The sequence below is a fragment of the Lacerta agilis genome, chromosome 6 (genome assembly GCF_009819535.1).
Source record: "Lacerta agilis isolate rLacAgi1 chromosome 6, rLacAgi1.pri, whole genome shotgun sequence".
In the NCBI taxonomy this organism is placed as follows: Eukaryota; Metazoa; Chordata; class Lepidosauria; order Squamata; family Lacertidae; genus Lacerta; species Lacerta agilis.
In genome coordinates, this window is record NC_046317.1 from 39,670,990 (window position 1) to 39,688,681 (window position 17,692).

Genomic DNA, 17,692 nt, shown 5'->3' on the forward strand with positions numbered 1-17,692 from the left:
CTAATTTAATCCAGGTTATCCCTACTTGGTAACCCAATTAAAGTCAATGCAATTCCTGGTGGTGCCAATTCTGGCGTTCCTGTACCCTGAAAGACCATAAACAGTTCACATATCCTGGCTGAATAGTGAACAATATAGTTGCCATTGTCTGTCTCAGGACTTCAGTGCCTTTAGCAACTTTGCAGAAACAAGACACGCACCATACAGCCTTCTCCATCAAGGAGGCACTGGATAAATTTAGGGTTGCTTCTGAGCATATACCAAACTCCTTCCCCTCCTGAGAGCACGTCTGAGCATATGTAGGAGGCAGAAGGCTCTTTTCAAAAATAACCACCAGAATTTAAAGCACCCCCTCGCGGATTTGTAACCTGTCAAGCAACTGCCAATATGAAATTTTGGCTAACCGGACAACCCTAACTGAATCACTGCCAGTCATCTCGTGTTAGGACCCTGCCTAGGTTGGCACCCCATAAATGCTGAAGCTCTTCCCTCGCTCTCTTCTGAGCGTTGCTGTGTTTAACCGCAACGTTTAACGGGGCTGGAAAGCGACCGGTAGAAGCATTTATTCCAAGCAGAACCCCATTCATTATTTTTAATGGGGCTCCCCTTTGCTATAAATTTTTAGGGGGCGGAGGTGCAATTCACAAATAGTTAAAGGTAAAGGGACCCCTGACCGTTAGGTCGAGTCGCAAATACAGCACGCTAAAATCCTGCTTTGAAATTATTATTATTATTATTATTATTATTATTATTATTATCGCTGTTAATAACAATTCATCCCTCAAAAGATATAGAATTCCCATACCCTATTTTGCCCTACAATAAACATGCAAAAGCGAGAAAAGAAGCTAGGCAGCCTACATGAATCTAAACATATACATCGGTCTGAGTCTAGTGGCTCCGCTCTACCTAACCCTCGACATCACTATGGCGAAAGCCCTTAGCACTTCGCATTGGAAGTTAAAGCAGGGCATTTAAAGTCGGAGGAGGTGAACATATATATTGACAGTGTGCATGCACACGAAAGCTCATACCAAGAACAAACTTAGTTGGTCTCTAAGGTGCTACTGGAAGGATTTTTTTTATTTTTTATTTTGTTTTTATATATATATTGACAGCAATGGCGTTCGACTCTATATCTTTTGTATCTCCGTGGTCTTTAATCCGCGCAGAAGCGAGTGAGGCCCGCGACAAGCAAAACCGGCCGCGTCCTGATTCTTCCGTGTGCGCCTGCGCAACCCTTGCTTTCTGTGACGCACATTTCCCGCGCTCGGTCGCTTGCAAGGAGCTTCCCGTGCGCGTTGCATGCTGGTGTCTCGGCGGGCCGGTGGTGCATATGCGACCATGGCGAGCGATTTCTATTTGCGTTATTACGTTGGGCACAAGGGGAAGTTCGGCCACGAGTTTCTCGAGTTCGAGTTCCGCCCTGACGGTGAGGCTCAGGGTTTCTGCTTGGGGAGGAGGCGGCGGCGGCGGCAGGCAGGCAGGCAGGAGGGGGACTCCCCGGCGATATGAGGCCTGGCGGGACGGAGGGGCGAGGGAGCGTTGCACCCGGGAGGGAAGAAGGGACCTGTCGCCTGAGGAATGAGAAGAGACTCCCCCCCCCGGGGGGGATGTTTGGCGTGGAGGGAGGCAGGAAGGGAGTATTGCTCGTTGAGAAAAGGAAATTGGGTCGGGGGAAATTACCCATTGCCCGAAGAGAGGAAGGTGGCTCCTGGGGAAAGCTGCATTTCAGTAACAAGAGGGGTTGGTTAGTGGCAGGCTGGCATGTCAAACCCTCAGTAGGGTAAGTTGCAGTTTTTGACGGAGGACTTGATGGCTGTCTATTCCTGCCAGTGCAGGAGTGCTAGAATAAGATCCTTCTCAGAACTCATGGTAGATACTACAATGGTGAGAGCAAGGGAGAGGGAAATTGGAGAGAAAAGCACCCGCTCTGCTGTGAAGTCACTGAAAAGCTGGTCTTACCCCCCTTCCCTGTTGGTTGACTGAGGAGGGAGCAAGTCACTCCTTATAGTGGTCCAGAACACTTCCAGGAGCAAACTCTACTTGCAATTAATGGTCTTTGTGAGGCTGCAGAACTTGGGTGTATCTAGGGGTGGGTGTGTGGATGCTGAACAGAAAGGGTCTCAGAAACCAAGTGTTTTTAAGTCACTGGGCAACAGTTATCTCCCTGGCCTGACTTTCAACCCGTTGCCTTCTTTGGCCCCTTCAAGACTTTGCAGGCACAAGTTAATGGAGAAAATGTAAATTAAATGAAGCCCAAGTTCTGTATTGCTTTGCTGCTTAGTGTAGTGTAGTGTTGAATGTCATATTATCTCTTTCAACAGGGAAACTGAGATATGCAAACAACAGCAATTATAAAAATGATGTCATGATCAGAAAAGAAGTAAGTTGACTGTGTTTTAAAAAATTATAGAATTTTTGTGTCCCACAGTGTGAGTTCTCTGGGTACCTCGCAACACAAATTAAAATATAAATGTAGTATAAAATAATCTAGTTCATGCATATTTTATTTAATTTTTATTAATTTAATGAATACAAACAAATTAAGCATGTGGAAAAATCTTGACATCTCTTGCATTTTATCTGTATTTTTGTGATTTAGAGTGACCAGTGGATGTCTTGAGTTTATATAAATGTGTAATCAATACAAGCCATTAATTTTGCCAGTTATTTTCTTTTACTACAGATCTAATGTTCCCCTTTTAGCTGTATTATTGAAACTTGAACTCAAAATATTAAACTGTAGCAAGTAGAATTTAGCTTTTTGTTTCTCTACACATCTCCACACACCTTAAGTGTATGTATTTGGATAGTAAAAACCTGCAAACTACAAAAAAATGTCATAAATAATCTATGTCTGTATCTCAAAAGTTACATCTAATATTCACTTTATAAATTTGTTTGCATATGTTTTGCCCAATATATGCTGAGCTCATTCCAGTGGATAGCGAAGCATGTACTTGGTTATTGACCAAAATAAATTAATACACATACTTCAACAAGAAGGTAGTGGGCAAACGACACATGACATCATTCCGCAGGGCCTGCAAGACGGAGCTGTTCCGCCAGGCCTTTGGTCCAGGCCCAGTCTGACCCCCTTCTTTCTTTCTATGGGACCCTGTATGTAAGTGGCCTCCTTGGCTCTTTCTATCGGCCCATATGGGATCAGCATGGGTGGCTGGGCCTGGTGAACATTTAATATTTCTTACCCCTATGATTGTGATTTGTGGACTCCCACTCAATTTTATTCTGATTTTAAATGTGATTTTGAACTGTATTTTAACCAATTGTTTGATTTTATGTTTTTAACATATTATATATTTGGTGTTTGCCGCCCTGAGCCCAGTCTTGGCCAGGGAGGATGGAGTATAAATATTATTATTATTATTATTTATTTCTGTATTAGACTTTATTTTAAAGTTAAAATGCTACTATTTACATGCTGCTTTAGGCCTACGTACACAAAAGTGTGATGGAAGAGCTAAAGAGGATAATCGATGACAGCGAAATCACAAAAGAAGATGATGCATTATGGCCACCTCCTGACAGAGTTGGCCGGCAGGTTAGCAAATTCCTGGCTTCCCATATAAATATTTTAAGTTGATTAGAGGGTACAGTAGTTAATATGTACACTTGCAGCTGCTGTTTCTGTAGACAAATGGGTAGAAATCTTATATCTATTTCTAGTGAACTGAATATCTTGCTGGAGAAGATATTGAAAGACATCTGGGAAAATGTTATTGGAGGTGGGAACCAGGCATCCATATCTCTCTCTCTCTCTCTCTCTCTCTCTCTCTCTCTCTCTCTCTCTCTCTCTCTCTCTCTCTCTCTCGGTTTGAAAACAGTGCTCTGAAATTATTTATTTATTTTTCCAGGAGCTTGAAATTGTAATTGGTGATGAACACATCTCTTTTACCACATCAAAAATTGGTTCTCTTATTGATGTAAATCAGTCCAAGTAAGTGCTCTTTGACCAGCTGCTAGTGCTCTTTTTGAAGACTATTCACTAAGCTAGTTTGTTAGCGGATTGGGAAGAAGGTGAGGCAGAAGCAGTGTAGCTCTGTTCAGTTGTCTTGCTTAAGATGCCTCTATAAATGCTGTACCATGTATTTGTGGCCAATCTGGAAATACAGTTATTATATTGATTTTAAGTAATAATAATTTAGCAAACCTGAAGAACAGCATATAGAGTTTGTCTCAGCTGTGGCACTGCATCATTTGCTCACTCATTTAACTCATTCTACCCTGAGGACAAACAGAACTTTTCGTAAATGCCCTACTAAAACCATCTGGTTTTTCCCCAGCTGCTAAAAGCCAGCCAAATAAATCTTGCAGTACTACCAAAAGTTGCTTGAATTTTGATAATTGACTTGGAGATTATCATACTGAGTTCCTGAAACAGTATGATTATGAGTTTGGTCCCAATATTTTTAAAAATGATTTATTTCTATTTATTTTTCCTTTTGCATTTCAGGGATCCAGAGGGTCTTAGAGTGTTTTACTACCTTGTCCAGGACCTCAAGTGTCTCGTCTTCAGTCTCATTGGATTACACTTCAAGATTAAGCCAATTTAAATTGTATGGATTTAAATTTGTACTGTAAAGTTTCTTTCGGTGGGGTCACTTTCCATTCCTTATCTCTCATTGGTTTTATGTGTGTCAGATTTTTTACAGAGTGAATTTAATAAATGCTAAAAAGCTTTTTTTCCTTTTTATTTAGAATGTGTTTGTTATCAAGACTAAACTTTTGGGAAAGCATTAAGATTTTTTAAAAGTATGGCTGGCTTAATTTCTGCTGGCAAGGGAAGAGGATGGTCAGCAACACAACAATATGGACATTTTAAAGTATATCTTAACCCCCTCCCTTTTAGTGAGGTTTTAATGAGGATTAGATATTTGATATCCCTGTGCAGTATTGAGGCTGATTCTCGGATGCCAACACCATTAATACATGGAAGAGCTTTTACATACTTTGCAATGAATGTGTGTCTACTTGCTTTGAAGCATTACAGCTGGGAGTAGAATCCCTTCTCCAGAATTCCAGAAAAGTGAAAAAAGAAGAAATTTGCAGAAACTGGATAACAATCTCCACTAAAAGATTGTTGAAAGAAGGTGTTTGTTAGGTGCCAAAGGACAGTAGATATGAAACCTGTCTGTTACATAACAGGAGCGATGAGCAGTGAAGTCATCAAGTTTGCTGCTGAAACCAAATTGCTTTGGTATCAGGGTTGTTAAAACAATAAGGGGTTGCAGAGAGCTCCAGAAGAATCTCTCCAAATTTGGCAAATGGACAGTTAAATGGCAAGTGCAATTCAGTGTAAGCAAGTGTTACACAATGGGGGGGGGGAGGATTTTGCATATATGCCCATGGACTCTGAAGTGGTGGTTTCTGACCAGGAACAAGACCTTGTACAGTGGTACCTCGCGTTAAGAACTTAATTTGTTCTGGAGGTCCGTTCTTAACCTGAAACTGTTCTTATCCTGAGGTGGGGCCTCCCGCCGCCACCGCGCAATTTCTGTTCTCATCCTGAAGCAAAGTTCTTAACCCAAGGTACTATTTCTGAGTTAGCGGAGTCTGTAACCTGAGGTACCACTGTAATTGTAGTGGATATCTCAAGGATGTCAACCCAGTGTGCAGCAGCTGTGAAAAAGGTGAATACTATGATAGGAATCAGTAGCAGAAGGACTGAAAATAAAACTGCTGTACCAGCCTTGGGTGCAAATACACTTGGACTGTGTTACATATGTTTTAAAAACCACCCTCTCCCTTTTGACACTAACAAAAATGGCACAAGTATTTTTAGGGAAGTGGGACTCTGGAGATACTGTTCCAGTTACAGGTAGGTAGCCATGTTGGTCTGCCATAGTAAAATATATATATATATAAAATCATTCCAGTAGCACCTTAGAGACCAACTAAGTTTGTTCTTGGTATGAGCTTTCGTGTGTATGCACGCTTCTGGAGATACTGTGTACACCATGCAAAACATGTCTGCAACACATCTGCCAACATTGTACTCCTTGCAATGGCAGCACTAGCTGGAGAATGCACTTTTCTAGAGACTATTATATCTGAAGGGCTAGGAAAGGAGAATATCCTGAATCTAAGTACAGTATGTTGCTTTTAAAAAAAGCCTAATTGAGAAAGCAAGTATGCCTAAAAGTTGTAGCTCTATGCAACCACTTGGTAAAGCAAACTGATAATTTATCAGGAACACTGCTAAAGTTTGTGTAGATATAAAACATCAAAAAGTATTAGCTCATTTGCAGACTAATTTATATATTTTTTTATTCTTTGATAAGTGCACATCCACCCTCCACCTCAAAAAATGCAAAAGTAAAAACAAGACTTGAATCTTACAGGGAAATGGACTGCAGGGTGAGGGTTGTTTTACAAAAAATAAAAAGTGCTGCAAATGTAAATACAGGTGACAATTTATGCTGGGGTTACTGTCCAAGGATAGCGCCTAAAGCCAGAATTGCTATAGTCAAAACACATTGGGTTCAGTGGTGGGTGGTGTGTAGGCCAGTGTTTTTCAACCACTGTTCCGCGGCACACTAGTGTGCCGTGAGATGTTGCCTGGTGTTCCGTGGGAAAAAATGAAAAAATTCGAAAGATTTTTTTTTTTTTTTAATGTCAAATTTCCACGGCGAGCGGGTTCCGTCGGGGCGCCATTTAGCCTCTCTGGGGCATCGCCCTCCTCCGGCCAGCAGCGCGTCCGTCCGTCCAGAGGGCCGAATGGCTTCTCTCTGCCTCGCCGGCCAGCGCGCCCGCCCGCCGGGGGACTCTTTCTTCTTCACCCCCCTCCCCGCTTCGGGCTGCGCAGGGACACAGTGTGCAAAGACACACAAAAGGGAGGAGGGGGCTGCAGCTGCGGCCAGGGTCCGGCAGGACAGGCGAGGGGGAGGAGGCGGGGGCGCGAGGGGCTCACTGGCCCTACTTTCGGTGCCTCTTCATTGGCCTTTGGCTGGACCCGGGCGGCGGGAGGAGCCAGCCCTCCGTCCCCTCTCCCGCGCAAGCACCTGAGGTCAGCCTCGCCAAGCGCCCGCCTGAGAGGAGGAGGAGGAGGAGGAGGGGGCGCGGGGGGAGGAGGCTGCCGGCGGGGTCTCCCGGGGGATCACCTCGCTGCCTCTACACCGGCGCGGCTGTGGGGAGGACGGGGGCCCGGTGGGAACAGGCAGCGCTCCTTCATGCGCGCCCTCCTGAACGGGCTTCTCGCTCCGAGGATTCTGTGCAGCGCTGCCCGGCCCGACAGGGCTGCATAGAAGAGCTTCCAGCGCCAGGAGCAGCTGCGCGGAGGGGCTTCCCGCCAGCCATGGCGAAGCGCCTCGCAGCCCGTGCAATAAGGGAACAAGATCCCCCAAGAGCCAGCGGCCTGTTGCAACCTGAGCGCAGAGAGAAGGCCTGTCTCTCCCAGGGCTGCGGACCCCCCGGCCCCCAACATCTCGCTCGCTGCGCTGCTCCTGCCCGAAGTAGACCATCAAATGCGGGGGGGGTGGGGGTTGCTGAGGGACCCCAAGGAGAGCTTCGTGGGGGCTGCCGGGGTCCCAGAGTAGAAGAAAGGCGGCAGATAAAGGGCAAAACATGCCCCTCCAAGCACTATTAACCCATTGTTGCCTTCCTATTTGTCGTCTATTAAAATGATGGCTTGGGGCAGGGCAATATGTATTTGAAGAGCCTGCCAAACTCAGCTTTCTTTTCTACTTATCTATTTATGGCTGTCCTCCTAGCTCTGATTTTGGTGAATTGCTGCTATAACTGGAGACCTTGTTGAAGCTATGCAAGGTATGACACGCAGCACTTAGGGCTGATAAAGATCTCTCAGCATCAGTGCTGTGTGTGGCCAGCATAAAACTCATTGGCATTCTTTCGTAGCAAATATTCGACTCTTTCATTTCCTCTTGTTTAATTCCATAAGAAAACTGGGCTGCTGGATCAGACCAAAGGTCTGCCCCCCTCCTGCATCCTGTTCTCACAGTAGCCCAATGGAAATAAGCTTGAAAGCAGGGCATGTGCTCCCAACATGCTGCCTCCTATGTGAGGTAGATTTGTGTTTATTTGATTCCTATTCAAGAGAATTACTTTATATATAGTCAATATAGGCACAGAGTTAAAATTTTTAACATTTTCTAATGGTGGTGTGCCTCGTGATTTTTTCCATGAAACAAGTGTGCCTTTGCCCCAAAAAAGTTGAAAAACACTGGTGTAGGCAAGTGCTTTTAAAACGAGGCGTTTTCTTGTTTAAACTGGATTGCAGGCTATCTATCGCTGGTATGTAATCCCCTCACACAGTATTGAATCTCAAGCACCTCATCCTCGTTTCCTGGACGCCTCCTAAGGATAGGCTGGCTAATGGATTGACTATCTAGTTTAGCTGGGAGGCAGCCATCTTGAGAAAGGGCAAGTTCTAGCTTCGGCGCCGTTTACAGACGAATAGGACTGGGCAACGCGGCAGACACAAGAAAACGGTAAGGTATCAAGTCTCGCGAGGTTTGATTCACATCGGCCCCGCCTTCTGAGAGGCGCTGGGTCTGCAAAGCCCCCAGAGCTCCCGTGTGATACTGCAAGTGTCCGTGTTTGGGAAGGAAAGCAGCAGGCTCGCCCGCCTCCGAGGCTTTCCTCTGGCCACCTGCTGCCCTTTGAAGCCATGGGGGTAAGAGTAAGCTTCACCTGTGCAAAGACGACGTGGGTTGGGGCTGGGGCTGGGAACGCCTCGTGTACCTGAGCTGAGACGGTGACTTCTCTTTGCAGAAGATCGGGCTGCAGCTCAAAGCCACTCTGGAAAATATTACAAATCTCAGGCCGGTGGGGGAGGATTTCCGATGGTATCTGAAGGTAGGGCCTTCGACGGATGTTATCTGTGCACGTATACACATACACACAAACGCTCCATTCACTTAGTTTGCAATGACAATATTTCCTGTACTGTATTGCTATCAACGTGCACGTCGATGTTTGTTTACTGGCTGAAGGATTTCTTCTTCGTTTATACTGAAACATTAAAACCACATTAAATTTAGCAGTATTAAAAGTGGCAGGAAATGTTATTACACGACCTAAGCCGTCAGTCTGTGGGATTTGCTGGCTCTTGGTAGATTGTAAGTCTATGCAAGAGTGCCTTTCTCTCCACACTTAACTACAACCAATATCCCATACATCTGGGATTAGGGATCATTTTATTAAATCAGTGGATATTGTTACATAGCTTGCCTTGAGCCCCAACACTACAATTGCTGCTATAGACATTTTCTTTCTACAATTTGTCACCATTGCATTGTGTACTATGTTCATCTCACTGGTTCTTTTTTTCTGCCATCTTATTGCTCTTTGTTAGCATTTCTGCCATGTAATTAACAACTGGCATGCTTTCAAATGAATATGCCAGCAATGCACCCTCATGCTGCCCCACCCACATCTATGGGTCCTGTGCACTTACTGTTGGAAACTCAATGGGACTCGTTATATAGCAGACAACACCCATGATTGTGTTGTCTGCTATATAAATATTGTAGTCATGATTATAGTGAAAGTGCACACTAACTGGTTTGGACCAATTTAGGCTGCAGCAAATGCAGTTGTATATCATTTCTGCAACGTAAGGGTGGAAATTCCATCCTTGAGAACCACAATAGCACATTTCCCTTCTATAATTCATTCTAGGAAGCCTCTCAAATCTGTGAGACTGCTTTTGTGCTGCATCTGGGGCTAATTCTGACCATATGAAAGTTGTTGGTTTAAGTTGTTGTGGACTTCATTTTCATGGGAGTGCTACTTCTGCAATTTGTGTCCATTGCATACCTTTGTTTTTGAATCTTAACATTATTATTTTTTGTTTACCTGTTCTGCTGTTGACTCCTAAGTGTCTCATGGTTTTCTTTTCTTTTTCAGCTGAAGTGTGGAAACTGTGCTGAGGTTTCAGAAAAATGGCAATATCTACGATTAATGGTAGGTCTCGGAATTACAACACAAACATGCTAAGTTATCTGTTTGTTTTCTGTGTGACATACACAGGTCTATATTTGACTCAAATGATGCTGGAATATGATAAAGTTACTTCTGGAAAACTGATTATATATAAATATTCCTCAGTGGCAAATCAACAAGTCTGAACAAACAGCTTCAGCCTGAATCTAGAAGGAGCCCTTGGGAGGTGTGATCTTCATAAATATAAAAATGTATAATTGTTACCTATTTATATAAGATGGTATCTAACACTACAGCTCCGCTGCAGCAATGGATTTGCATGTATGCAACAGAGCTTTCTCTTCCTTTCTTGCCCCACCCCCTGCAGCTTCAGTCTGCTGCAGAGCAGGTCTTTGGAGCACACAAGGATGAGGGGAAATAGAAATCCAGCTGATGCTGTGGAAGCCAACTGGCACAGCATTCTATATATCCCATAGATTATATGTTCAAAAAATCTCCTGCAAATTAACTGCATGCATGTGGAACCTTAACATCCCCTCCAAAACACGGGGAAATGAACTTTTGTTATATGTACAAGGTGGACTGGAGTTCAAACAAACAAACAAACAAACATCAATGGGTTATTTTTTAGGCATTTTCTCAGGTAATTGCAGATGTTTTAGACTACAGTTCCATCAGCCTTAGCCAACACTTTACAGCATTAGGATTAGCCATTATTGCTGGGGGAAATAACTTTGTTTCCTGATGTCTCTTCTCTAAACTGTGAATGCCTTGATATTGATGCCTCCCTTTGACATTTTTTTTAGGACAGCCACCCTCTCAAAGGAGGCAGGGGAAGTGCCACAATGGTGCAGAAATGCAAGCTGTGCTCCCGAGAAAACTCCATAGGTAAGCCTATTCATATACCTCCATGCCAAAGGCACAAAGAAGCCGAAAACCTGATTCTCTGCAGGCTGTGGGACCCAGTTCGATTTTCAAAATGGAGGGCAGAATCTACTAAATTAGAGGGATATCTTCTAAGAAAATACAGTTGGGGGGTAATATTCCCCCCAAACCAGGAACTATTAAGTGCGATCTTTCCAAGCTTTATTCCAAGCTGGAACAAGTTGCATTCCATTTTTGCTAACCTTATAAGGATTTTCACTTCTGTTGTGTAGTGTCACTATAAAAATCATCCTTACCATACAGCCTCTGCCTCTAGCATTGCTGGTTACATTTGCTTTATGCTGTATTTGAACCTAGTTGTCTATTCCTCCCTTGTTCCTATTTTTGAATGCACTTCTAGTTCCTCCCCTCACTCCTCACCCCTTTCAGGTGGACTTCTACTATTATTATTAATATCAGCAGCAGCAGCAGCAGCAGCATTTTCTCACAGACACTGCAGTATTGCCATGCTACAAGCACAATTGTATGACATCCAAGGGGCAATGGGGAAGTAGGCAAGAAATGTTGTCTCATAAGGACACCGTGTGCAGCCTGTGGAAAGCAGCCAGACCCAGTTTGTGTCATTCCCATCCACACACATTTTTTTTTGTACCCTGACAAGCTAAAGTCCCATGAAGTTTGCCTAGTTCTGACAGGCAATCATGTTAAGGGGCGCTGGGCATGCCAGCAGTGATGTTTGCAGTACAGATAGTAAACGCTCAGTTAAATGCTGAAGGAGTGTGTAATTGGAACTGACAATAAACAGCAAATGACTGCAAGGCCCAAGTGACTTAAGTGCTGCACAGCTAGACAGAACTTAATGGTTTGGCATAATAATGCTCAGCATTAGTTCCAGTGCAGGTTTTATTGTGCAATTCTATATATGTCTGCTCAGAAGTGAGTTTGATAGGGCTTGCTCCTAGGTAAGTATGTATAGGATTGCAGCCTTTTACCCCCATGTATTCGTTCACATTCTATTTTTGAATGGGTCAAATGTGAAGTAGCTAAGCGGATTTGTTTGTTTTTATGTGTATACAGTGGTATACACTTGGTTTACAAACTTAATCCGTTCCGGAATTCTGTTCTTAAAGCAAGGCATGCTTTCCCATAGCATCGGGGGACTCAATTTACAAATGGAACACGCTCAACAGGAAGCGGAACATGTTCTGCTTCCAAGGCAAAGTTCACAAACCGAAACAACTACTGGTACTTCAGGGTTTGCAGTGTTCTTAATCCAAGTAGTTCATAAACTAAGTTGTTCTTAAACCAAGGTACCATTGTGTATATATTTTCCAATGACTTTATTTCCCATTTCAACTAAGATTTACAAGCATCCTGCCAAACTGTTGCAATTTTTTTTTCTCCCTTAGGAAGCTTGCCATTCTTGGAAAGGGAGAGCCAGCAGAACAAACCAATGGCCTCTCTCCCCCGATGCCAGGCTGGGAAGTGGTGGTGGATTGAGTGGAGGAGCCCCTCCACTCTGCTTTACTAGCTAAAAAAACATCTATAGTTACAGGGTATGTGGCAGGAGGGGGGATTAGGATCACACCATAAATGTCTCAGGTTGCAGTCCTAAACTCACTTTCCAGAATTCAGCAGAACTTACTTCTGAGTAGACATGGTTAGGAATGCGCAGCTACATGTCATCTACTTTTCCTCCTTTCCCTGGTTTATAAGTGGAGACACCTGGTTTTCAAAACTGGTTGATACAAAAGGAAATGATGCACACAATGTAATTTCTACTGTTCTTTCATAGATGTGCTTCATTGCTATGTATTTTCCACTTCTTTCAGATATCTTAAGTCACACAATGAAGCCTTACAATGTAAGTTTTGTTGTATTTGTGTTATTGTGGATGTGGTATACTGGTCTTATTCAGCTTGATCCACACTACCACACTTTTGAAAGACTCTGCATGTGGCTAGTACTATAAATGGGAGATAAACACAAGTACCTGGATTTACATATGGGTATACATTCATCTTTGCATTATGATTCCCCATTGTAAGCCTCCCTGACAATTTTGTTAGAGCTCATCCTATAGAGAACCAAGCAAATTATGATGGATACTAATTATTCATATTGTGTTGATATTCTGTCTGCACATGGAAAGCTGAGTGGCGGGTGTGTTCTTGTTTTCTGCGTGTAGTGAAATCCCCTTAAGAGTTGTATATGCGGAATAATTCTGCAGTGTGAGGAATGGGATTGGGCAGATTAACTTAGTCTTCAATCCTATAAACACTTACCTGGAAATAAGGTCCATTGAATTTGGAACTTACTTCTGAGTAGCTATGCCTAGAATTGCATTGTAGGTGATTCAATCGCAGGCCTTCCCAAATGTTTGTATTTTTGCCACTCTAGGATAGAGAGGGAAATTATTTGTGCTGCTTTATATGAAAGCATTATTTGAGCATGCAAAACCCTACAGAAATGTAGTGATACCTTCTGAGGATATTTCAAATCCATTGGATAGGAAGATGTGGTTAGGGTTTTTTTATAATTAATTTGTCCACTCAATGCATGCTTGATTCAACAGATATTCAATTGTTGATTATTTAGCTACAGCTTGTGGCTTAAAATGAGCTTCAGTGTTCAAGGTAGAATGTACATTTTCTTTTACCTTTTTGAATAACACTTGAATGTTTGCTTTTCTACTTTGCCTGGGAGATGGAAACGATTCTTGGAGACCAACAAGCATTCCTGAGTAACTATTAGTGTTAGAATCATTGGAGTATTTTGTATCCTTATGGGATATGATAATTTTGGAAATTTTGTGTTCTGCCTATTTTTATTCCTCTGATGTTACTTTGGCTTCATCCTAGGCTGAAGATAATGAGACATTTAAGACCATAGTGGAGTTTGAGTGCCGTGGCCTTGAACCAGTGGACTTTCAACCACAGGCAAGTTCTTATGAATGTTCTGCTGAGCATGAACCCTAAATTATAATTTAACTTGCTTTTCAGTAAATAGTCCCTTTGGGACCTAGTAACACAACCAGGAGGCAAGAGACAGGTGGTGATTTCCTAGCCATGTATTTCTTGATAAAGTGATACAGTATGTGCAATAGGTACATTTACAAGCTATTCCACCAACAGTGGAAGCTCATGCAAGGACTTCTGCTAGCGCAACTGGATTCCCCCCCCCCCAATGGAGAGGGTTGGGGAATCCCCGGAACAGAGTGGGGGGGGGGAGAGGGCAGATCGTTCAGTTAGGCAAGCATAAATGCTTCTGCTGATGGAGTAAACCGCTTAGTGCTTCCTTGAATTCCTCCCAGTACAGTATATTCTGAAAATCCTGAAATTATGCGGCACCCAAAATCCTACAAATTTTCAGCAGGTGGTAGGAAATTTTGACACTGGATAAGGGAGAATGAGCACAGGAGACTCCACATGTTCGTGTAGACATAAGTTCTAGTTGTATATCTGCACAGGCCACAGGCCTTGTCCAAAGGCAGCCTGCTAAAAAAAAATGGGTGAAGCACTGTATATTTGCAGAGGGAGGTGGGGTAGTCATTCTATTAGCATCTACCAGGAAACAAGGAGTATAGCTTTGGGAATTATACATTGTATAATTACATTGATCATTGCTATTTCCTCTGTAATATGTCTGAATGCTGCTTGTTCCTTTAACAGCCAGCAGGGGGCAGCTGGCCCATTCGAGACACTAGCAAAAATTTCAGTTCTACTAAACAAAATACTATGTTTGGATCTCTTTATAAAATCTTACATAATAGAAAGACTTAAGATTTCTTGCAGCACAGAGCATCTTTACGCAATAAACACTTAAGTTGTGCTGCAGTAAAGTCTGTTAGGGCTGAATCCAGTGCTAGTCATAGATGTAGACTAAGTTAGGTTCATCCTTGTCAGGATGAGCAAAACTTAGATGTGGGATTTAGACTTCAAGGTGCCACAGGAGTCTACTTTTTGCTGTGATAGGTCAGCAGGTAGCAAGCGGCCTTATACAAAGTCAGACCATTGGTATCTCTAGCTCAGTGCTGCTGGCACTGGCAGGGGCCTTCCAGAGTTTCAGCACGGAGTCTTTTCAAAAGCCTTCCCTAGATGTGCCAGGTATTAAACCGGGACCACCTTCATGTAACACAGCTGCTGAACCAATGAGCAATGGTCCTTCCCACACAGCTGTCCCCATGGATGGCATCTCAGCTGTGTTTCTAAGAATTCAGATGTGGTGGAGGAATGTTTAGTTCTATATAGACCTATATCATGCATAGGCAAACTTGGCCCTCCAGATGTTTTGAGACTACAATTCCCATCATCCTTGACCACTGGTCCTGTTAGCTAGGGATGATGGGAGTTGTCATCTGAAAACCTTGGGAGGGCAGAGTTTGCCTATGCCTGATCTATATAGTTATGTATAGATCTCCTTGTCATACAGGAGAGTTCCTTTGCTGTTTCTTTCCACCTGTATATATATATATATATCTGTGTGTGCTAAAGAGATTTCTATGTTTATAGGCTGGGTTTTCTGCAGAAGGCGCAGAATCTGGCACACGTTTTGACGAGATCAACTTGTTGGAAAAGGTACCGTCTCTGAAAAAAAAATCTATTAAAATAACCTCATAGTCCATGACACTTGCCCCTCTACCCAAACAGACTTTTCAAACTTTTCAGTTTGAAAAGTTAGCCCCGCATTCTGATAGTAAATGTATCCACCACTATAAAGTTTTTGGGGCCAGAAGAGATTATCCTGCTTGCTTAGTGCTAAACAGGGGAGGGCTCACAAGTAAAGGCAAGATGACTTTATTGAATCAAGCCTCTCATCTGACAGGTTCTAGATGGCAATATTTCTTCTTTGGGCTTTGTGGTTCTTGATATTCATTTTACCTTCTTGCAGCCAAACTAGATGTAATATTAATGGAAATAAAGGCCATATTTTAATTATAGAAATAGCAGCTGGAATGATACCAGGGCAGCCTCAAGATTTCAGGCAAGGGGTGTGTGAGCTCTTTCTCAATCACAATATCAGCAATAATATCTTTCTAATACTGCTTTTATGTACCATGGGAATGGCATGAGCAGCTCCAGAGGAACTCCAGCCTTGTGGTAGTATAATGTAGGGACAGGTGCAGCCCTGGAATATTTAATATATGGAAAAATACAAGTCCCGGGAATACAAATTCAGATTGACTTCAGTGTTGTTCTCTGTATCAGATAAACTCCTAGAAAACTCAGGCTAGTAAATCTTCACTCATAGCCTTCCTCAGCTTTGAGCAGCAGTGTCTAGATCAGCTCCATTTCTTGGCACACAGATCAGTCTGTCTGGTGACCCACCAATAGCTCAACCAATTTAATCCTTTCAACCAGGGGAGATGGCAAGTCTTATTAGTAAGACTGTGGACTTCACACAGAGAAAATCTGATTCCTTATGCTAAAAATGTTCAACTTGAAGCTAATTTTTAAAAACATAATAGGCTTGCAAGGAAGTTCATAATGTGCCTGAAATTCAGGCTGAACTCCTAAACAGAGAATTCTAAAATTGTAATGTTGTGTATTTAACTCCACAGGACTGGAATGACTACGATGAAAAAATAAAGGAATCTGTTGGCATCTATGAAGTGACACATAGGTTTGTCAAATGTTGAAGCTTTTGTTTTGTGTGGGATCATTTTCTATGTGGCCATGTTTAAATTGTGTTTACAGAACCTAGAATAAAAGTCTTACACTCTCTGCAGGATTTATTTTTCAACATTTGTGGGCTTAGCTTTTTTATTATACCAAACTCTAAAGAATAAATGCAAATAATGTTTATGCAGAAAAATATACTAGTTTTTATCATGCTTACAGTTAGGTTAATGCTGGGATTGCCTCTTCAAAGCATTTGATTGACGTTTATTTATGTAAGGCCCAAGAGCTTTCATAGGAGGGTGGGAAAGATGCTCGCTCACCTATTGTAGTAACTGTTACAGTATTGCCATTAAAGTTCTTGGCTTCTCTCACATTTATGTATAATTGCAAGTGCCTTAAACCTAGAAATGTATTTTGAAATCTTAACAAGCTATTGGATATATCTAATTAGATTTCCAAGGTTAGCTTGTTCAGGTGTAGCCCCAAGCCTTCCAGAGAGGCTTTAGGGGTGAGGGATGCAGATTACTGTAGAAGGAAGGGGAAGATGGGAAAGTTGAAGTTCATGCAAGTAACGTTAGTATCCAGGCCAGCATTTTTTAGAGTGTTTATTATAATAAAAGTACATTCCACAACCATCTGAATATTTGATGGAAGACTGCTAACAGTTCACATTTGAGTTTCACTTTAAACCTTCTGAAGTAAAATGGTTTCCAACAAAGGCACATTTTATATTAACATTCTGCTTGATCAACAAAAATAAGGCAGCTGTTTTTTAAATACATATATTTCATGTGCATGTATTTCGATTCTTACGTGGGAACATTTAGGGCTTTTTTTTCAGTTAGAAAAACTGAAACTCAGTTCCGGCACCTGTCCGGTGGGTGCCATTGCCATTATACAGTAAAAGGACAAGGGAGGCATTCATGGTGATAAATAGCACTGATACCACCAAGCCTAAGAGTATGCCAGTGTAGTTAACTAGCTGAATCAAGGAAGCTGTTAGAGGTAAGAAGGTTTCCAAAAATGGAAGTCTTGTTCAAATGAACAGAAGAAACATGAAATTGGGGGGAAAGAAATGCAAGCAGACCATGGGGAATTTTAAAAAGAAGCATGTCATCCCAGCAAAGACTGACAAAACAATTGTATAAATACATTGGAAGCAACAACAACAAAAAGACTATGGAGGCAGCTAACATTTTATGACAAGGGAAGAAAGAGATTGCAGGAAGCTGAGTTAATTCTTTGCATCTGTATTCACT

General features: G+C 42.5%; 2 protein-coding genes across 4 annotated transcripts; both read left to right on the forward strand.

Annotated features, from left to right (window-relative positions):
• The first annotated feature begins 1,287 nt into the window (after window positions 1-1,287).
• Window positions 1,288-4,717, forward strand: MAGOH (mago homolog, exon junction complex subunit). Its single transcript, XM_033152097.1, has 5 exons — window positions 1,288-1,432; window positions 2,328-2,386; window positions 3,455-3,565; window positions 3,879-3,961; window positions 4,478-4,717. The coding sequence occupies exons 1-5, from the start codon at window positions 1,306-1,308 to the stop codon at window positions 4,575-4,577; spliced, it is 480 nt and encodes a 159-aa protein (XP_033007988.1). The 5' UTR covers window positions 1,288-1,305; the 3' UTR covers window positions 4,578-4,717.
• Window positions 4,718-8,550: 3,833 nt separating this feature from the next.
• CZIB (CXXC motif containing zinc binding protein) lies at window positions 8,551-16,554 on the forward strand. Of its 3 annotated transcripts, XM_033152099.1 has the most exons (8): window positions 8,551-8,656; window positions 8,755-8,838; window positions 9,892-9,948; window positions 10,734-10,815; window positions 12,645-12,676; window positions 13,674-13,751; window positions 15,324-15,389; window positions 16,373-16,554. In XM_033152099.1, exons 1-8 carry the CDS (start codon window positions 8,651-8,653, stop codon window positions 16,448-16,450), a joined length of 483 nt encoding a protein of 160 aa, XP_033007990.1. In that variant the 5' UTR covers window positions 8,551-8,650; the 3' UTR covers window positions 16,451-16,554. The 3 variants fall into 3 exon arrangements, with proteins under 3 accessions (XP_033007990.1, XP_033007991.1, XP_033007992.1); XM_033152100.1 differs by lacking the exon at window positions 8,755-8,838 and having other exon boundaries at window positions 8,590-8,656; XM_033152101.1 differs by lacking the exon at window positions 8,755-8,838 and having other exon boundaries at window positions 8,615-8,688.
• The last annotated feature ends 1,138 nt before the right edge of the window (window positions 16,555-17,692 follow it).

Coding starts and splice junctions, on each gene's coding strand:
- CZIB (XM_033152099.1), top strand. Junction 8,839..9,891: donor ATTTCCGATGGTATCTGAAG/GTAGGGCCTTCG, acceptor TTTCTTTTTCAG/CTGAAGTGTGGAAACTGTGC. Junction 9,949..10,733: donor GGCAATATCTACGATTAATG/GTAGGTCTCGGA, acceptor CATTTTTTTTAG/GACAGCCACCCTCTCAAAGG.
- MAGOH (XM_033152097.1), top strand. CDS start 1,306: ATGCTGGTGTCTCGGCGGGCCGGTGGTGCATATGCGACCATGGCGAGC. Junction 3,566..3,878: donor CTGACAGAGTTGGCCGGCAG/GTTAGCAAATTC, acceptor TTATTTTTCCAG/GAGCTTGAAATTGTAATTGG. Junction 3,962..4,477: donor ATTGATGTAAATCAGTCCAA/GTAAGTGCTCTT, acceptor TTTGCATTTCAG/GGATCCAGAGGGTCTTAGAG.